This window comes from Sturnira hondurensis, unplaced genomic scaffold, assembly GCF_014824575.4.
Source record: "Sturnira hondurensis isolate 20B ecotype Veracruz unplaced genomic scaffold, ASM1482457v3 Scaffold0000780, whole genome shotgun sequence".
Lineage (NCBI taxonomy): Eukaryota > Metazoa > Chordata > Mammalia > Chiroptera > Phyllostomidae > Sturnira > Sturnira hondurensis.
In genome coordinates this window covers 7,832,834-7,854,104 of record NW_028073411.1, presented here as the reverse complement: position 1 = coordinate 7,854,104, position 21,271 = coordinate 7,832,834, and the positions used below count along the sequence as shown (strand labels likewise).

At 39.3% G+C, this 21,271-nt stretch overlaps 1 protein-coding gene across 5 annotated transcripts in view; it reads right to left on the bottom strand.

Annotated features, from left to right (window-relative positions):
* KCNIP4 (potassium voltage-gated channel interacting protein 4) overlaps positions 1-21,271 on the bottom strand; it is a 926,001-nt gene that overhangs the window by 101,623 nt on the left and 803,107 nt on the right. The window contains exon 2 of one of the 5 annotated variants that reach the window (XM_037045012.1): positions 8,549-8,650. The exons of the other annotated variants lie outside the window; for them this stretch is intronic. Within the exon in view, the coding sequence (XP_036900907.1) occupies positions 8,549-8,650 (102 nt within the window). The remainder of the gene's footprint in view (positions 1-8,548; positions 8,651-21,271) is intronic. 5 annotated transcript variants of the gene reach the window in all.

Here is a 21,271-nt window from a genome sequence, read left to right as displayed (position 1 = left end):
GCTTCTCATTGGTACATGATGAGACTGAGGTCCAGAGACTACAATCACTCTGGACAATGGGGGTTGCCCAAGGGTGTCCTATGTTGAATAGGTAAGTGGAAAAAGACTCTTTTTTTTTTGTAAAACTGACCAAAACATTGAACGTAACTGAAGGACACATAAAGTCCACAGACTCTGCCATCTCTTACTGATGAGATGATTTAGGCAATTGAATTAACCCCTCACCCCTCAGTTGCCTATTTTGTAAAATGTGCACAATGGAGAGTGTCTACTTTATAAGACTATTTTTATAATATAATGAATTAAACTGTGCAAAGCAGTTAGAATCATTCCAATTACATAATAAGTGCTAGATGTTTGTTAAATAAGTCAAAATAACAATCCTAGAACTTGATCACAGTATTTTTTGAGCTCATACAGATGAAGAAATTGGAAAAATTTGCTTGAAAACTGCAAATTAAGTTTACAAACCCTCACAAGTTATGCTTCTGTTACTACATAAATTTTCTTGTCTATATGCCCTGGTCAGAGCTTTTAGCTAAGGTCACTAAGGAGTCAGCATAAGATTAATTAATTGTCAGGAGGTTAAATGCTTTTTTAAAAACTTCCTAGAGATCACTGTCATTTTTTAATTGGCAGCGGGTTGGCAATTCAAGTCACTTTTTGAAAACAAATCCAACAGCCAAATGCTGGTAGTTTCTCAGTCAAGGGAGGCATGCAGACCTTTCCATGGTCAATATGGTGCCAAGAAAAACAAAACACTGAAACACTATTCTGTATTTGACACCAGAAATATGAAGGAAAGTTAGGAAATTATGCTTTGCCATTACACAAGGCAATGAGATGATGGTGGCTCATGAGTTATGAGTGGTGTATCCTCATAATAACCTTGTCACATTTCCTTTCCTGTGTCTGCTCACACCATCAACAAAAAACCCTGGAATAGAGCTTTAATTTGGTGAATTAATTCTTTTGATTGAATAAGGGCACTGAGATTTGACTTAGCAAATGTTAGTATGAAGCAAATAGAGAAAACATGTATGTAAATAAAAACACATATAATCAAGTATTTTATTTTATTTTTTGCATTTGTTCCTTACCATTATCTAGTAGGTAATCTGTTGTAATCCTCACGTCCTTCAGATAAATAGGGAAAGTAATTGCTTTAGACTAGGGCTTGGAGAAGTAAAGTGAATCATTCAGTTATTCAATGAGGAGATAAAGCCACAGATTTGACAGCACACATTTTTAAAGAAACAGTATTTGCACTAGAGAAGCACAGCAAAGCTAGGGATTTCTTCATACTAAGCCATTGGCGAAATAGCTAGTTACATTCCTTAATCCTACAATTATCTACTCAATATCAACAAAATGGGTGAGCCAGCTGTCCGCTTCCAAGATGTCATGGAATTGGAAACAACACACACTGTAGAATAAAGCTTTAATTTGGTGAATCAATTATTTTGATTGAATGAGGGCACTGAGATTCAACTGGGTAAATGTTATTATGAAGCAAATCAATAAAACAAATATATATATATATATATATATATATGTATGTATATAACACACGCATAATCAAGAGCAGTGTGACTGATTCTGAGAACCATCACTAGTCCTGTAGATCCCCAACTGTTGGTTCTTAAGACGACAGAATCTGGAAAACATGTCCAGTGGGCGTCTCAAGGAGCCACCTCTATCCCGCTTGCTGCTCTGGGTCAGACAGGCTGGTCTCTGTGGATGGGAACTGCATTCCTTGCCCTCTGGTTACCCACTGGGTTTGGCCAATGGGAAATGCCAACAAAATATCAGAGAGGAAGAAAAAGAAAGAGGTCATGCTATTGTTTCTTTGGGCTTCCTCCTTTGTGGCATTGAGTTGACAGCAGTTGTTTTGCATTTCCAAAGGCCAGAGTCCCTGTTGTGAAGCCATCTATGATAGTTATAGCAATACCTACAGCTTTCTTCTTTTGCTGGTAACTGACTCTCTAGAAATGATAACTTTCATTGTTGCTACCATTTTGCTTCATCAGCCCATTGAGTCCAGAAACCCTGCCCATATCTTTGCAAATAATCCCTTCTTTAAATTCCTCTCCAATACCCTATTTAAGGATTGCCTTGTATTTCCTGCCTGGATTCTGACTGCTGTCAAATTACAATCATACCTTGGCACTCTTTGGCTTCAGAGCTCATTAAACCCTGTATGCATCACATTTTGATGAGGAAAAAAATGTTTCAGCACTTGGTGCTTACTTGGGACTCTGTCACACTTGCTAGAACTTGTACGAGTCATGACACTGCCCTGCAAGAGAGAATGCTTCAACATTTGGTACTCGTTGGTTTTGGCACTTGTCAGGAGTTCCGGAATGAATTAACAAGTACTGAGGTACCACTGTATGGGATGTCAGTGATCCAAGTACTGGACTTGGACTCAAGTCTCTCATCCTAGATTTTTTTAAATAGCTCTATGATTTGGAACAAATTATTTTCCTTCTTTAGGTTTCAGTTTGCTCATATGTAAAGTAGGCTACTTTCCTTACAATAGGCTGTTTTTACAGTTGTTGTTATAACAAGACGGATACTTATCATATTTAAACTATAATGACATTTGACTGAGACAGTATCCAACCCAATGAACCCCTCTATGTGGCAACCCCATGCAACTGGCCTTCACTCACTTTTTGAATTTTTCTAGTAAGGATTACTCTATTGATATGACCATCCATATGTTGCAATCATTCAACAATAGTGTCTGTATCAGAAGATTAAAGGGATTTAAGGTATAGGTTTTATTCCAACTTCTAGTTGTATGATTTCTGCACAAACCACTGCACCATCCTGAGGCCATAGTTGCCTCAGTTGTGAAATGAGAATGTGGCCTGACTTTCCCAAGGGCAGAGGGCCAGAACACAGGCTTTCCCATGTTTCTTTCCAATTTGAATATTTGTCAGTCACATTATGAAAAAGTGCTATAATTCTATGCCCCAAAGTGTATATTGAGTAGATAAATATAGGATTAAGGGGTTTAACTACTTATTTCATGAATGGCTTTATTATCAAGAAGTCCCTAGCTACTGGATTCTATGTGCACACAGACATTCTTTCTTTTAAAAAAATAAATGCTGTCAGTCTGTATTAAGGCTCTACCTCATCACTGGATTACTGAGTAATTGACTTTATCTTCCTCTGCCCCAGCTCAGCCCGATGAAGACCGCAGGCCCTGGAGTCAGAGCCCCAGTTGTGCTCATTGAGAAAGTTGTCTTATTCTCTGTGCCTCAGTTTTCTGAGCTGTCATACGGGGGAAATAACATACCCTCCTGAGGAGGGAGTATCAGTTGAGTTAATAATGGTGATATAGTCATACTCATGCTGTTCCCTGTGCCAAGTACTTTGCATAAACGATCTTGTTTAGTGCCCACAACCACCCATGTTTTCTGATAATCACCGCGGTTTTTCTTTAATCCTACATGCATTTCCTCCTAAGAAACTGCAGTTGCTGATTCTTCTTTCTTGGACCTCTCTCTCCAGGCCCTCACACTGCTGGCCTTCTCTTGTTCTGGGGTTTCAAATACCACTGGGAGAGAGGGTCTCAAATGCCACGTCAACAAGGCAAAGTAGCTCCTCTTTCCACATCATGTCCATCATATTACCACAGGTTGACTTCCTTTATAACACTCATCAATTTCTGAAATGATCTTTATTTTCATTTTTGTCATCTCTCTTCCCATAAAAGCTCCATGAGGGCAGTGAACTACTATATGTCCTATTCCACACTCTAAAATCAGTGCTTCGATGTGCCACACGTGGTGTTCAAACAAATATGGTGAAACGAATGACTAAATACAGAAATGAAAGGGCCAGAGAATTTATCTAAATGACTCCAGGCATTTTGTTTAGTAAGAGGCATAATCAGACCAGGCCAGGATGACACTAACGCCCAGGCTACCTCCATACCCCCTTTTTCAATAGCTGTTGGAAGAGAAAAGGAGGGTCTGAGCAAGAGCCCTACCAGAGAGATGAAAAGTAGAAATTACTTTAAAAGAGATTTTAGAGAAAATTGACCAGAGCTTAGTGACCCATAAGGTCACTAAGGTGGAGGAGCATAAAACAGAGAGAAGATGATTCTAATGTCAGCAACTACACAGCTTATGGTACCAATAAGTAATATCAGAAGCTAGAGAGTGAGATTTAGTGACAGTGACTAGGCTACTGCATCTGGCTTGTGCTTGTGTTTGCATCCTGGCCTGGGTGCCCAATGAGCAGAGGGCCATTGGCTGCACAGGAACAGGGGACAGGGCCAAAAACTTGAACAAGCGAATCCTTCACTCATGGCCCAAATGTTGCCAGCCTCAGTTGTCACCCCATTTCTCATTCTTGCTGGGGGGTGGGGCGGCGTTCTGAGTGTCAGGACAGAGACCATCTAAGGCCAACAATAATTCTCCATAGCTGACATCCATCACTCCTGCTCCCCTGGGTGCCATTGCATCGATCTGTCACATTCTCAAGGCCATGTCTGTTGTTTCCCAAATGTTTCCAAGGCACTTGGACTTCAGTATTTGTCCTACAGTTTTCTCAAACATCCAAGTCCCCATGTGAAGAGTCTGGGCTTATGATTTTGGCTGTTTGTTACAGATGGGGGACACCTTTGATTTTCAAAAATTTAACAATGTGTGTGCTTTTGCATGCTGAAAGTCTTTGTCATGTGCAACTTTTTTTAATGCTTTCATTTGAGGCACAGGCAGCAGAACTGATGTTTAGTATGCATTTAACAAATGAGTATAAGGTACGTATAATTTTCCAATATGCAGTCCATGTAACAAAAAATTCAGGAGGTAATATGTATGATGTGTTTAAATGTTTGAAAAGCCAGCTTAAGATATTTTGTCTAATATACATTGGGAAACTTGCATTCACAACATTTAATTCTTTCACCCAACAATTCCAAACTTTGGAGAAAATAATCTAAAGGACATATGGAGATGTATATCTAGATATATGTATATAGATACATGCGCAGATATGTTTACTTTCATGCTATTTATATTATGGGGTAAAAACATCAAAAGGGTAAAAATCTAAATATCTAAAACTCAGAGGGCTTGGTCAAATACAATTTATGTTTACAGTAATTATAAAATGGAACATTATGCTTGCCATTAAAACGATGTTCGAATTTTCATTACAAGGCTAATAATGATGAAATCATGCAGTGAAAAAAAGGATAAAAACTTGGCATGGATGAGATCTCATCCGTGAACACACAGCGGTGAAAAAGTTGTTAGCGCTTATTTGTTGGTGCTTCGCTGCAGGTATAGCAACAGTATGGCCCGATCACCAGTGCGCTATGTGGTGTGGGTGTAGTCTGCACGCGCGTGTGATGTCTCTTCTCTTTTTGCACTTTCCAAATGTCCTGCCATGAAGTTGAGTAACTTGTAAATGAACCATCTGCCTTTCCAACACCCAAAGAGGAAGAGGAAGAGGAGGAAGGCTACACTGTGGAAGAAGACTCGGACACTGTGCACGCCTCTCAAGAGGAGGAACATGATGGGAAGTTCAAAGCAGGCTCATCTGAGCTCGCTGTGGTGACAGGGGTCTGTCTGGGAACTAGACATGAGGAGAGACTACATGTCTCTCTTGTACTCTCTCCAAACTCGCAGGCTTTTGGTTGGGGGAGTCTGAGTGCTCCATATCTCAGCAGGAGAGTAGGGTTTTCTGCAGGAAATATTTATTCTTTGGTTATTTGCATAATATTTATAAATCTTCCATTCTTGCTAAGAGGAATGAAGACTCCTGCCTTTCTGGAAAAAGAAAATAAAATTTAGGGTGAGCATTGACCCTTTATTAAACTAACTTTCAGCCCTTAGCTTTGAAGCTGTCTGGAATGTGGTTCGGAACATTTCCTCAGCCACTGGGCCCACCAGATACACCTAAAGCTCCCCAGTCAGGCCTCCCCTCACCTAGGGATTTCTGTGTGTGGTGCCCATGCTTTTCCTGGTGGCCCGGGGTCCTCGGGCCCTCTGATAACCCCTGCCTTTTGCTTCTTGTTCTCATATCATCTTTTCCTTTCTGTGTTCAACCTCTTAGGTTCCAGATCATAGATTGAAATCACCATTGTAAAGTAATGTAGCAAAGGAAGAAACATGTTCTCCTCTTCAAGTAATTTACTTCCACACACTGGGAATTTCTTGTGATAGGTAGCTAATGGAGAAAATGGTGGCTACCAGGGGCAGGAGTTACATATCTGTAGACCTTCTGGAGTTCACAAATCAGTGACCGTGTCTAGCAAGGATTCAATATCTGTAGTTTTATGAAATCCCATTTTTATAAAAATAGTTTTTAGAGTTATTCTGCTCATTTTTAGTATCCTTTTTTTTTTCTTTTAAGAAACATTCTGACATCTTCCCCGTATTTGGTTGAAAATTGTAGTGCACCTGTAAATTGGCACTTCTGATTCCAACGTGGAAGGAGAAAAGCAAGGGCTGTAATAACCAACATTTGCTGACAAATAGTGGCAATAAAAGTACCTGCAGCTTCAGTGTCATGTAGGACTAGGTTTGGCATTACTCTGGATCATGGCCTTCTAAGTGGTTGATGACATGATATGTTTTGTTTTTGAGATGGTGTGAGTGTGTCCAATGAAGGAAAACATTTCAAAGCAGAGTTTCTCACCCATAATTCTATTTTTTTATACATGGGATTATTACTAATGAAAGCAATTTTATTCCGTCCCCTCTCTCCACAGAATGTTCTGGTAGGACAGATCTTTTCTGTTTTCTATTCTATTCTATTCTATTCTATTCTATTCTATTCTATTCTATTCCATTCCATTTATTGCCCTTTCTTTCCCTGTACAGGAATAAGGGCTGACGTATAACAAATACATGTTGAATGACTAAGTGAATTGATTAAAACTCATTATTATGATGTGTTATCTTTGGTTGGTGCCACCGAAATGAATTACTATTCTATTATGGGTCTTTTGACTGGTCGTTTGAAGCACTTTATATATTTTCTCCATTTTTGTTACGGAGACTAACAAAGTTTTAGGACATTCACATCTTCAGATCATGAATTGAGTCCAACAATTTCTACAAAATGATGTGGCAGGACATAAAGAGAGGGGGTGAAGCTGTGGGGGTTGGACCTTCCCCTAGAAGGTTTCTCCCAGCTTTTTAGTGTCTTGTTTTCTCATTGGAAAAGGATGCCACCTTCTCTGATTCCAACAGTTGTCTGATGCTTGAAAAAAAAAAACTCTCTATGAAAGAATGCTTGGGAACATAGAATATTTGTGAATGTTCATTATACAGGATCCAGCAGAAGTAATGGCTGCTCGAGTGTGGATGGTAGGGTAATAATACGGGTGTAATGATTTATAGTTTTAATTTGAATGTTTCACCTAAAATGTCACATGGTATGCTTGAGTGTGATATTGTGATATTATAGAATTACACGTTTATGATTATGTAATAAAAGATTTTGTTATAAAAAAGGAATGTTATTTGCGCTGGACCCTGTATCTTGTGTTTGCCACAAAGTTGGAGAGAAAGAGACAAAAACTCAGAGTATCTGAGTTTTTGATTAGTCTATGTGACACCTATGTGTCACTATGATTAGTCTATGTGTCACCTTGGCTAGGCTATAGTACTCACTTATTTAATCAAACGCTAATCTAAGTGTTACTGTCGAGACATTTTGTAGATGTGATTAATACCTACAATCAGTTGGCTTTCAGCAAAAGAGGTTACCCTGGATCATGTGGGTGGACCACATCCAATCATTTGGAAAGACGGGCAAAAACTGACGTTTTCTGCCGAAGGAGGAATTCTATCTCAAAACTACAACATCAAATCCCATCTGAATTTCTAGCCTGTCAGCCTGACTTATGAATTTCAGATCTGCTAGAGTGTAGAAGCTTATTCCTGAAAATAAATCTCATATACATATACATATAAAGTATGCATGTTCTGTTTGTTTGTATGTGTGTATGTGTATATATATGTATATATATATGCAAATGTATGTATGTATTCATTCTGTTTTTCTAAAGAACCATGATTGATACAGGTAGACAATAGGCAAAGAAAAAAGTCGCATTTGTGTAAATGTTTTTCACTTTATAGTAGCTTTTCAAACTCAATGATATTTATGAATTTTGGCAGTGTCTAAATTACAACACCAAATGCATGTATGGGGGTCAAGGAATTTACAAGGTAATACACTTTAAAGTATACACTCATCTGCTAACAAGTTAGACAACGGGGAATCCAAGAGTTGTCTGGTGTAGTCCCCGCCCCACAGATCAAACAAAATCTTCCAAATGTTTTGAAGCCCAAGCTCCCACCACTAACGCCATGATTCCAGCTGGCAATCAGGAAACACCTCACAATTGCACAGAAATTCTCCTGGCTATATAAGTAAACATGAGCACATCAGTAGAGTTAGTTTTGCAGAACATAATGTATTGATTCTCTTTAGAAGCAGGGAACTGCAATGCATGCAGACCTAAACAAACAAAACAAACATTTTTGAGGAAACAAATAAACAAACTTGCTTTGAACAGCAGGAGACGACGTTTTGGCAGCTGAGCAGGGCAAGAGCTTCATGAGCCGCTCTTTGATGCTGCGTTTGGTGCTGCTCTGAGCGTAGAGGAAACCTAAAAGATACCGACGGGTTCCGTTAATTCTGTCTTCCCAGAGAGACCAGGGCAGGCTGCATGGTTTATCAGAGGAAGCAGGCGGGCAGGACCTGCGCACAGCCATCTGTTCAAGGCAATCACAGGCAGTAGGTCGGGAACCCAGGAGGGACAAAAAATCCTTTCCCCCTTCTGTTTTTCTCCTTTTTGAGATTTTCTTTTCAAAACTTTTTCTTATGTTATATTAAAGATAATGATTAGCATGTGAAAACAGAATCATGCAAATATATCTTTCAAGTGGCAAAAGTAAATTTTAGTGGCTTTTTAAAATAACCTTAGATTGGGAAGAAAATAAATATCACCAAAGAGATCACTGGTAAGATTTCAATCTTCCAACCGGCGTTAAGGGCCCATAGAGCAATTTTCTGTTCTCATTGCTCCTCATCTTTGATTAGCAAGGAGAGAGTTGCGTTGCATAAGTCATTCACACCGCAGTCATCTGTTAATACCTTTGCCTTCCCTGAAAGTGAGAAAAATGGAGGTCCTTGATAGGCAGCTTCATTAGCATACGCTGACATGCCCAGAGATGGGGCGGTCTTTCACATTTTTCATGTGTTGACATTACTGGATGGAATTATTCAAGCAGAGTAATGCTAAAAGAAGCAAGGTGTGTCTGAAGAATGTTCACCTAGGAATAGACAAAGGAGTATCTCTGACTTTCGATTGTTCATGAGGACTGAAAGAAAATCTTTAGCTGCCCAGTGGGTGCGCTCCCAAAACACTTGACTGTCCAGCTCAGCATCAGCCTACCCACTCTGAGTGCCCAGAACTTGAATTTACACTTGAATGGATATACTGTCTCCCCCAAAGTAGTTTGGAAGGTGTTAAATATAAAGCACATAGGAAAAGAGCCAATTTAAATTGAGATTAGGCTGTCTTTATAATAGGGGCCTTGTGAATGTATTGTTTATTGCTTTTCTACTTTATAATTTCAGTCTCACAATTATAACAAGTCCTGACTACAAGGCTGCTTACTGATCTATTTCCCTTTGGGGCTGGTTCCACCCCACGTTATCGTCTATTGACTAAGAAACCTGATAGATCTCTTGGATGGGGGATGAGAGTAAATTAGTAGGTAGATCAACCTAGTCAGATCATTTCCCTGCTTAAAAGCCCTTAAAAACCCTCCTGTTGCCCTTTGAAGAAAAGCTCACACTTCCCACTGTGGACCCAAACACCCTAACTCTGACAGCATTTTCCACTACCTTCCCTGCTGCTCCTAATGGGTGATCAACCATTGGTCACACCACCTTTCTTGCCTTTGTTGGAATTCACAAACCAGGCTGCCACCCTGACCTTGACACTGATTTGAACAAGTGAAATGTCTTGTTCACTTGGTATCCCAGGTGCTGGCTGAGGGTCTGGCACAGAGGTGGAATTCAGTCAGGGTCTGACAGATGAGTGAATACACTCACTTTCAATACCAAAGGAAGATCTTATTTCATTTCCTCAATTAGTATCTAAGTAAGCTTTTAAATTTGTAAAGTGAAATAAATTTGATTTATATAACATAGTCTCTTCAGTTGGCTTCTTTCCATTACATTTCTAAAGGGGCACATTCATCTAAGAGCCACCTCCTTCTCAGGACTTTGGATTTTGCCTTAGCTCCCCAAGCAGGACATCTGCTTCTTCTTTTGAGTCACTGCAAATTTCCACCCACAGCATGGGGAGCCTGGTAGGTCCTCCACCAACCATCAGTTTTTAAATGCCCTTGCAGACTTTACTACTCAATTCAAACACACTTGCCTCTGGAAAACTATCCCTCCTGCATCCTGAAACCTTCCTGAGAAAAGAGAGACATCCCCTGCCCACCCCTGCTCTGCCTTCTCTATTGTTCCTGACTCACACCCTATTGTTCTGGATATCACACCTTATTTGCAGAATGAAACCCTATTCTGACAAGGAAAGAGAGCCAAGGCTCTATCAGCCACGTGTTATAGGAGAAAGCCTTTAGGGTTTTTTTTTTTCACCTCTGACCGAGCTCCTTTGCTTCAGATTTGATTTTGCACATCTAGCCAAACGATAATCATACCTGACACGGGCACATGGCAGACACTCTAGAAATATTTGCCAGTTGTTTCAGTTCCTCCTTTTCCCCTAGTTTCCATGCCTGCCAAGCTTACTCTGTCTATAACCTCTCCTCAGACGCTCAGGCCTGGGGTTGGGGGAGGATCTATCTACTTCCCTGGTTACACTCCCCTCCCAGCACCCGCTATTGGGTAACTAACATCGTTTTTACTCGGAGCATCTTTTGAGCTGTTCTTGAGATCACAAGGTAGACAGGCTGCTGTTTTTAATCAGGAGTTAGAAGTCCCAGAGTTTAGTCCCTGTTTGACTACTTCAAGCTGAGTGACCTTGGGTAGCTTATTAAACTTCCTTGGACCTCTGTCTTTTCTTTATGAAACAAAAGATTTGTAGTAAAGGATCTTTGTTGTCAAAACACAGTCTAAAGGTCCATTTTAGGAGAGTATACAGGGTGGGGCAAACTAGATTTACAATTGTCCATATGTAATATAATACAATAATTAGTAAATGATAATACAAGAATAAATATTTTTGCATACTTACACGTTAAGCCTACTTTTTCCCACTCTGTATTTAAATACAAATTGTATATGGTTACTACTTGTTTTTATAGCGTTTTCTCCTGAATGAGATCTTTAGTTCCTGGAAGGCTCTCTTATCAAATTATTATGCTTTTCTTTGTTTGTTTTCCTTAAAGTGCAGTAGTTGAGCATTTGAGTGCTGTAGTAAAACAGCCTGGATCCAAACCCTAGCACTACATGACCTTGGGTAAGCTTGTTCAGTCTCTCTGAATCTTTGGTCATCAGTAAAATGGATTAGTAGTAGTAACTCTTTAAGTTGTTATAATTAGAACCTAATGAGATAATACATAAAGCATTTAGGGTGTTGACTATTCATAATATACCCTCAATAAATGTTAGATAATATTTTCCCAGTTTATTGAGTAGATTGTATATTTTTTGACCTCATGTCACCGTCTCTATCTAAACTGTGGTTTTGCCTCTGTGTGGCCTTGTTCATCCTGGAGATTTTAGTTGAGAATCACTTTTTAAGGAAAACCTTGCATGACAGACCAAAGTGGATTATGAGCAGCTTTGTTATATGCTGATAGTTCCCTCTATTTTTCCTTATCACAACTATAAATCTCTTTTATTTCCATTACCACACATATAATTAAAAGAATCGAAGATGCCATCATGGATTTGACATATGTCTTCCCTACTGCCATGTAAGCTTGAAAGTTTTTACTTCCAGTCTTCAGAGAATAAACACTGCCAGATGTGCTACCTGACTCTGAGCAACCGTATAACTGGGCCAGCCATACGAGGAAACTGTTTTCAAGCCTTGAACAGAAAACAATGTAGAACTGTGCTACGTGGCAGGAAAGAAATCCAAGAGGTGAGCTCCGCAAATGTCTTTCGTGGCTCTCTCTGCCCAGCAGCATGCTTTTTCCATAGTGCAGAGAGGTGGTATGACAGTGGGGAATTATAACCCACCCTACCATTCTTTTGACATTGTTTCTGCAAGTTCTGATTTTAATATGTACTTTGTAGATAAATAGCATGTTCGTATAGAAATCCTAGGAACTAACTTCAAAGGATACAGACTCCAATCTTCAGACATCCCGGCTCTGGAAAGATGTGCTGACCTCCAACCATGAGCCAGGATGCAGTAAAGCCAAGTGATATGAAGCCAGGATGACTAAACCAGCAGGACACACTCCGGACCACCACTCCCCTTACTGGAATGGACTGTGCTGGTCTTCATGTAGAGAACTTTCCAACTCCTTCCCCTTATCTGTTTGTTCTGGTTTTCCTCTCCCCTCTTATAAAAACTTGTTCCTGCACCAGGATGTTAAAATGGGCTTTGAGACATGAGTCTCCACTCTTCTCAGGCGACCATTACTAAACTAAACCACTTTCCTTTTCACCAGCACCTGTCTCTTGAATTTGGCTTTCATGGCAACGGGCAGCTGGAACTGTGTTTGGAAACAGGGGAGCTCATGTTGACTAAGCTGAGGTGACAGGGATTGAAATTCTAGGCTTTAAAAGGGACTAGAATTTACAGGAAAGGGTGCTAGAGAAGAGAGAACTGGTGAGTGTTGGAGGAAAGGATCTATGCAGGGATAGAATATGGGTCATTGTTGTAGTTAATTTTATGTGTCAACTTGACTGGGCTAAGGAACACCCCAATAGCTGGTAAAGCATTATTGTGGGTGTATCTGTGAGGGTGTTTCTAGAACAAATTAGCAATTGAATTGGTAGACTGAATAAAGAATACCACCTTCACCAAAGCTGGTGGCCACTATCAAATAAGTTGAGGGATTAAATAGAACAGAAAGGAAGGGGAAAGAAGAATTTTTCTCTGCTTGAATTGGGACAACCATTGCCTCCTGCCCATTGACATTGGTTCTCCTGGTTCTGGCCTTCAGGTTTGAACTAGAACTATACCATCAACTTTACTAAACTTCTAACTTGCAGATGGCACTTGTAGGACTTCTCAGCTCTATAATTGTGTGAGCCAGTATCTAATAATAAATCCATAGTAATGGATAGATACACCGACCAGTTGTCTCTTGCATATCCCCCAACTGGCCTGCAACCCAGGCGAGTGCCCTGACTGGAAATCCAACCAGCAATCCTTCAACTCACAGGCTGGTGCTCAATCCACTGAGCCACACCAGCCAGGGTTCAGTTTCTTTTATTAAATCTGACTTTGCTGATGGCAGGATTCTCTTCAATTATTAAAAAGGCAAAAGATTTATATGCTCTGAAGAGAAACCAGAATATTCTTCATGTATTAAAAACAAATGTATTGAGTGCTTACACTAGGCAGTGTCCCATCTGCTGAGTACAGGACAAAAAATTCTTGCTTTCATTAATCTTACCTTATAGTCAGAGAAGAAAAATAATAAAAGTAAATTGCAAGATATAAAGATTGTCATGGAGAAAGCAGGGATGAGGTCTAGAGACTTCTGTAGGTGCACAGGTTGGGAGGTGCAATGGGGAAGACTTGTAATTTTAAATATGGTGGTCATGGAAGGTGTCACTGGAGTTATATTTGAGCAAAACTATCTAATGAGATAAGAAATTTTATTATCCTATTTTGATTGTTAGCAACTAGCACAGTGTATTACATATATTAGCAGTAACATATATTTGTGGAGTAATTAATTTGACTTATTTATTTGGTTATTCATTAATTTATTGGCACTTACTATGGACAAAGTAATACCTTAGGTTAATTGGCCATATAAACCACTGAGTGTAATGATCTATTTACCCATTTTTTTCTTTTTTTAAATTTATTTAATTACTGTTCAAGTACAGTTTTCTGTCTTATCCTCCCATCTCAGCCCACCCTCCCAGTGCTCCCCACCTCCCACCCATCCCCCCTGCCTTAGTTTTGTCCATGTATCCTTTATACTTGTTCCTGTGAATCCTTCCCCTTTTCCCCTGAAATTCTCTGCCCTCTCCCCTCTGGACCCTGTCAGCCTGTTCTGTATTTTAGTGTCTTTGGTCATGTTTTGCTTGCTTGTTTGTTTTGTTGTTTAGATTCCTGTTAAAGGTGAGATCATATGGTATTTGTCTTTCACCACCTGGCTTATTTCACTCAGCATAATGCTTTCCAGTTCCATCCATGCTGTTGCAAAGGGTAGTAGCTCCTGATTCTATTTACAAATTTATTACCTTAGAAATTAAAATGAAATCAACTTCCTTACCCCTGCATGTAGAAGATAAACCAGTTTACAAGTATACCAGCACTTTAAAAATCATGAAATAAAGCAATACAAACAGGATAAAAAGTAAATGTGCAAATTAGTAGGGCACTCTATATTGAGATATAAGTAAATCAAAATGAATTTATTTGTTTTACCAATGAGAAAGTTTTATCTTACAAAGCCTGAGTTTACTGAAAACAGACCAGCGGCTGTCATTATGTTGGTTGCCCTGTATTTCTGACTCTCCACATCTCATCAGTGAGGTATACAAGAGGTCATTTTTTTCACTGACTGCTTTTTCTGTTACACAAAAAAATGCCATTACATGCCAGCATCAGTTTCAGTGGTGAGTGACGGCCCATGAATTATGAATTCAAGAAGTAATGATGATGGTAATAGACATGATAATTTCACCTTAGTGAGAACCATGCTTATCTTCCTTTTTTCTTCTTTCTTTTTTTGGTAGTGTGGCTTACAGCAAAATCAAATCTTTTCTGTGGCTTTGCATGGAAATAAAGGCTCTATTTCATAATTCACAGCCATGTTCAGCTTCTATCTTATGCTTTTGAATTATGCACAATGTTTTTCTTCCTAGACCCTAAGCCTATGGATATCTGGTGGAAATATGGCTAATAATGTTTCCATGTCTTTCCAAGAATCAATAACTATGACAAAATCACCAGGAGTTTCTATGGTACTGTGATCCCACCCGTGTCTTGTTTGAATCAGCAACAAGGTAATTCATGGGCAGTGAGTTTTTGCTGGGGTAAGAAGTACATTCTTCACTAGTTGCAAATGCAAACTTATCTGCTGAAATGTCTACTTTTAAAATGGGCTTAGAGCTCATAAATATGCAAATACAGGAATTAAAATAGAATGTTAAAAATATTTAATTAATCCCATAGAAATGAAAGACAGAAGAATAGAGAAGTAAAGAGAATATATAATAACAAAACAAACTACTGAAAACAGATCAGGGTTCATTTTGTATTTTCAAATTTATTCTTCAAGAAACAGGATCCCAGATAATTCGGAATTCATATTCTCATGATAATTCTTGCTGGAAATTGTTACCACACTGTACTGATTGCTACTGGACCCAGAAAGTTGCCCTTTATGAAGGGTAGCAGCAGGGCTGGTCACTGAAAACCATGCGAAAATATGTACATTTAATTTCGTCACTTTATAAATTTTGGAGGCAGAACACAGACCTTCCTAATTGACTTGTTTTGTTTTGATTAATTATAAAATTACCTTTTTTTTCTATCAGTTAATTAAAAAAGGAGGAAGCCAAAAGGTGCTTAAATTTGCTCAAAATAATCTACAGCATCTAAATGCAAATAGAGTAAATTTAACTCTACTTAGAGCTGACACTTGAAGACCCATGTTTCTCCTAAAATAAATGCCAGTATCTCTCAGTCTCACTCCTGAGCATCTCTCTCTCCTCTGTCTTCCTAGCTCTGTGGGTGCCTCACTCTCTTCCCTGGTTTTTGGCACTTCCTTATCTCTGTCTCCCTCTCTTTCTGTGTCTCTGTGTTTCTCTGGCTGCATGTCTCTTTCTGTCTTTGTCTTTCTATGTTTCTATTTGCACCCCCCCTTTACCTTTCTCTGTCCTCTATCTCTGTCTATCTGTCTCTTTCTGTGCCAGACTCAATCAAGGCCAAGTCCCATTTGACCATCTTTATTCTGTGTTGATTGCATGCCTCATGAAACATTTAGAGAGAGCCTTAGTCAGCTGAAGGCAGGATAATCATTGTACCCATTGCTAAACAATTAGGGGACTAAAAGCCACAGTGCTTTCCAAATCAGTACGAACTGCCTATGGTTGTCCACCGTAGGGCCCTCCTCTACTGGCAGAACTTGCCAGAGAACACGTGCCGAACATGACATGGTAAAGGCATCAGTGTTCTTGGGGATCTTTTGAGACCCATGATTGAAGGCCAATTTTCTTTTGTTCCTCTGAAAAAAACTGTTAAAAATGCCTACTTAGATGGTGACATCTTTTGTGGGGGAGTTGGGAGGTTATCTGGAGTTCCCTATGAGCAGGGTGACAAGATCCATTTTGCCCAGGAGAGTGCCCATTTCTCATAGTTGTCCTTACATCCTATGTTAGCATCCTGTATGTCCTTACCCGTTTTGTATTAAAAAACGTTCTTGTTTAGATGGCAAATTACATGAGCATAGTACATTAGCAAGCAGAAGAGATTGTCCCCACAGACTCATGTACAGTCATTTACTAAATAGCATTCCATCACACTGTAAATAATGTAAATTGTGCAACACCATTAACAATGGTCCATTAAAAATAGCTATAGCTAGCAGAAAAGATAACATAGGTAGCTTACAAGGTAAGTATTTTGCATACGTTCAATATTATTTTAATATTATTGTGATATTTTTTCAGCTTTAAAAAAAGAAGAACCACGTGTGATAACATGGATGAACCTCGAGGGCATGAGGCTTAAGCGGAATAAGCCACCCACAGAAGGACAAAATGCTGCACAATTCCATACTTACAGGAGGCATCTAAAATAATCAAATCCATAGAAGCCAAGATTAGAATGGTGGTTGCCCAGGGCTGGGGGTGGGGGAACTGGAGACATGTCGTCCACAGGGTGTAAATGTTCAGTTTGCTAGATGAATGAGTTCTGGAGATCTGCTGTATGACATGGTGCTTGTAGGTAACAATACTGTACTGTGCACTTAAAAAACTGATAAGGGAGTAGATCTCACGTTAAGTATTGTTACCAACATAAAATAATGCAAATAATTTGGGACACCTGTAGTGGAAAGACTTGCAGCTTTGTGTTCAGGAAAAAAAAAACTGGTTGGAATCTAAGTTCCGCCACTTTTTGTTTGTGAGTCTCTAGAAAAGTGGCATTAACCTCATTAAGCCTGTTTGATCTTACCTGTATCATGGCAACACTAATAATACCACTCTTGACTGTGTCCGAGTGGATAGGGTGTTCAAATGAGGTTATGCATACACAGCTCCTGGCTAGTAATGTTCTCTCTCCTACCCAGTGGGTGCTGGGAGGAATGTGTTTAAGGCTCAGTACCCAGAGCAAAGAGGAAAATTTTGAAAGTGATGGCAGTACCTTTTATGATTCAGCAGCAATTAAAACATCCCCCAACCCCCAATGTGTACCTTGAGTGTTGCCTCTATAATAGAAATTTTATTATGAACATAAATCAAACCTAAACCCTACTTTACTATTTCCCATCTTCAAGCTAATACAAGTAACCCCTGTTATATTTATACTTTAGTTCCCAACAGTCTCATTTCTCATGTTCCCTGAGCTTTACATATACATAAGCATTTCTAATGCTCAAGCAGTGTAACTTCAAATGTTCCTTTGGGATAAGTCAAACACCAGAAAGTTGGTTGCATTGGAGTAAAGTTGATTCTTCTGATGACAAAACCCACAAATAGAATTCATAAATTGAGTTTTTAAATGATTTGGGATTATAAAGTTCATTTTCTCATCCAGCAGAGTGTTTTTCTAATTACATAGTGAATTTTTATGCCCCTCCCCTACCCCTTCACATTGATTATTATATAGCCTAGGCTACCCTCTTCATTTTATGATTGGCAGTTACCTGACTCCTGCTTTGTAAAACCATACTTAAAAGTACCTCAAAAATTACCCATTTTTCTTTTATTCATTCTATTCAGCTTCTTTTATGTAAACTACTACAGAGCCTCATGGTTCATTACAAGAACTTTAGTTTGTATTCAGAATGAAATAAGGACAAAATGAAGGACTACTGAGAAGAACAGTAGTGTAGCTTATGTTTTATCCAAGAAATAGTCATGGTGCACTCCAAAAAGGCACCTACTCCCTGCTCTCGTGAAACTTAAAATCTAATGGAGAAGACAAATATGAACAAAGAATTAAACAATAACACAAGAAAAGTCTTCTAAATTTCACTTGAACACGATCTTGCCCCAGTGAAAGGTAGAGAAAAATAGTACCCGAAATACAGCACTCTACCCACAATAAGAACTTCCATGTGACAAGTACTTTACAATCATTATATCACTTAACCTTTACAAGAACTCCATGTGGCAGATACTATTATGACAGACACATGATAGGCGAGGAAATTAAGGGTAGAGAGAAGCTTGCAGCTCCTAGGTATCAAGATCTGAGCACACATCCATCTGTCTACCTCCTGGGAATGGCAGTCTGACTTCAACATTACATTATGACACCTCTAATGAATAGACCACTTCGCTTATTGGGTGTGTCCAACTGTGTATCTTTCAGCTACAGGATACGTTTTACTCTATGGAGTGGTTTTTACACTCCCCCCACCGCTGCCCCCAGTTAGGCTTCTTGAATCATTCTGTCCTGAATATGGTGCCCAAAACTTAGTGACCTGCATTCCTTTGCTAGAAAAGCTGCCTCTAATCCCATTTCCTATAGGAAATCCATCAAATTCCTGGTGGTATTAAAAAATAATGCAGTTGAAGAGAAAGCTGCACTGGGAGATCCAATTTCTTCATCTGAAAAATGGGGGCAATAATATGTCACACTTACTAATCTCAAGGAATTTAGGAGATGAATGAAGTAATTGTTTCTGCAAAATCCTTCCAATGAAAGAAGAAATAACATACAATCCATTATAACTTCTAGTGGGAAAACTATTTCCAATCCTTTTGGGTCATTGTATTCAAGTCTCATCTTTCAACAATGTATTTATTCTGCAAATTGATTTGTTCATTAATTTAACTGGTAAATATTTATGCGTATATAAAAACAGACCCTGTGGCAGACACTGGGGATGCAAATCAAATAAGATACGCACTAAAGCTCAAGAACTTACAATTCTGTGAATCCCAATTACTTTACCCAAGCTGCTCATTAGAATCACCACTGTGGATTTACAGACTAGCCATGCTCGGTCACTCCAGACCAACTGAATCAAGTAACTCAAATGCAAACCGAACTCTGTTCTGGGCCAATCCATGCCAGGTAGGTTTTCCTAAGAACTGCAGTTTACAGTTTCAATATTGCTAACTGATCTCTAGTTGTTTCTACATAAACGCTAGACTGCGTTGAACAGTGTTTCTCAATAATTCATGGGCACAGTGAATCTCAGAAAGTGAACTTATTTGAAAATAGAGTCTTCACAGGTGCAATTAGTAAAATTCAGATGAGATCACACAGGAGCAGAATGGGCCCAAAATCCAATGGCTGGTGTCCTCTTAAGAGAGAGGAAACACACACACACACACACACACACACACACACGCACCACGCACGCACGCACGGAAGAAGGCCATGTGATGATGGAGGCAGATATTAGTGATGAAGCTACAAGCCAAGGAAAGCAGCAAGCACCAGAAACCAAGAGACAGGTGTAAAGCAGACCATCTCTCAGAGCCTCCGGGAGCCAGCCGTGCTGTCACTCCCAGTTTGGGCTTCTGGTCTCCCAAACGGTGAAAGAAAAAAAGGCCTGTGGTTTTCAGCTATTCGGCTTGTTGTAACTTGTTACAGAATCCATAGGAAACGAACAAAGACATCAGTTAACAGATGTTCTAGAACGGCAGGAAAAGTCAAATTAAAACAGGGCCAAATATTAATCCTCTACTTTACATGGAACATTCTTTTAATATACAGAATCCATGGAGTACTTACGGCACTTTCGTAATGAAACTGAAAGATTTTACAAATTGCTACCCAGCATATTTATCTTAGGTAAATCAATCACCACACACTACCAATGAGTGAATTCTACCCTTGTGGGGTCGCTGTGGTCTATATTCTGCAGTGAGTCTCTGTTGAGTCTGATCATTCACAAACAACTAAACTAAAAGGATCTCTCATCTTGGTTTCACATTCACTAATTAATTGATTAATCAGATATTCATTGAACACAAGATGGCCTTCCATATCACTGAGCCTCACAGTCAAACTCCCTACAAGGGCCTACAAAGTCTGCACAATCCTCCCACCAAAACTCTTCCGCCTGTCTCTGTTCTAATTACACTTCTCATTCTTTCCTTGTCTCCTGCTGGTCTCTCTGCCTGATATGTCTCCTAGGCAAGGAGAGAGCCCTCAGGAGAAACCAATCCTGATGGCACCTTGATTGTGCACTTACAGCCTCCAGATCTGTGTGATAATAAATTTCGGTTGCTTAAGCCATCCAGTCTTTTGTTATAGTGGCCTTAGCGAACAAATACAGACAACTATAAAATGTATTGTCCAACTTAGAACACCACTAAAGATGAAAAGGGTCACTCTAAGTGATGATACTGAGACCACTGGCATAAACTGTAGAGAAGGAACTTTCCCAGCTCCCCCCATAGCCTCGTCACTATTAACATGAAATGTCCTTTATGTAGTTATATGTTAATGCCTGATTGTCTCCAACAGATAGTAAATTCCTTGAGGGAAAGTATTTCTATGTTTTTACTATTCTTTTTAAAAATATATATTTTATTTATTTATTTTTAGAGAGAGGGGAAAGGAGAGAGAAAGAGAGAGGGAAACAGTCATTGTCTGGTTGCCTCTAGCACAACCCCTACTGGGCACCTGGCCCACAACACAGGCATGTGCCCTGACTGGGAATCGAACCAGCGACGCTTTGGTTTCCAGGCTGGCACTCAGTCCATTGAGCCACACCAGCCAAAGCTGTTTTTATTGTTCTTTACCCAGTGTCTAAATGTCTGGAACATAGTGGCTTCTCAATAAAAATATGTTGCTTAAATAAATGTTAACTGGGAATGGTTAACACTCTTTGTTCTTTATATGAAGATGTCAGTATTGATGTGTTCAGTAATTTTTATAAAAAATCAGCTATCTCAACAAGACTAGCAATTATTTTGC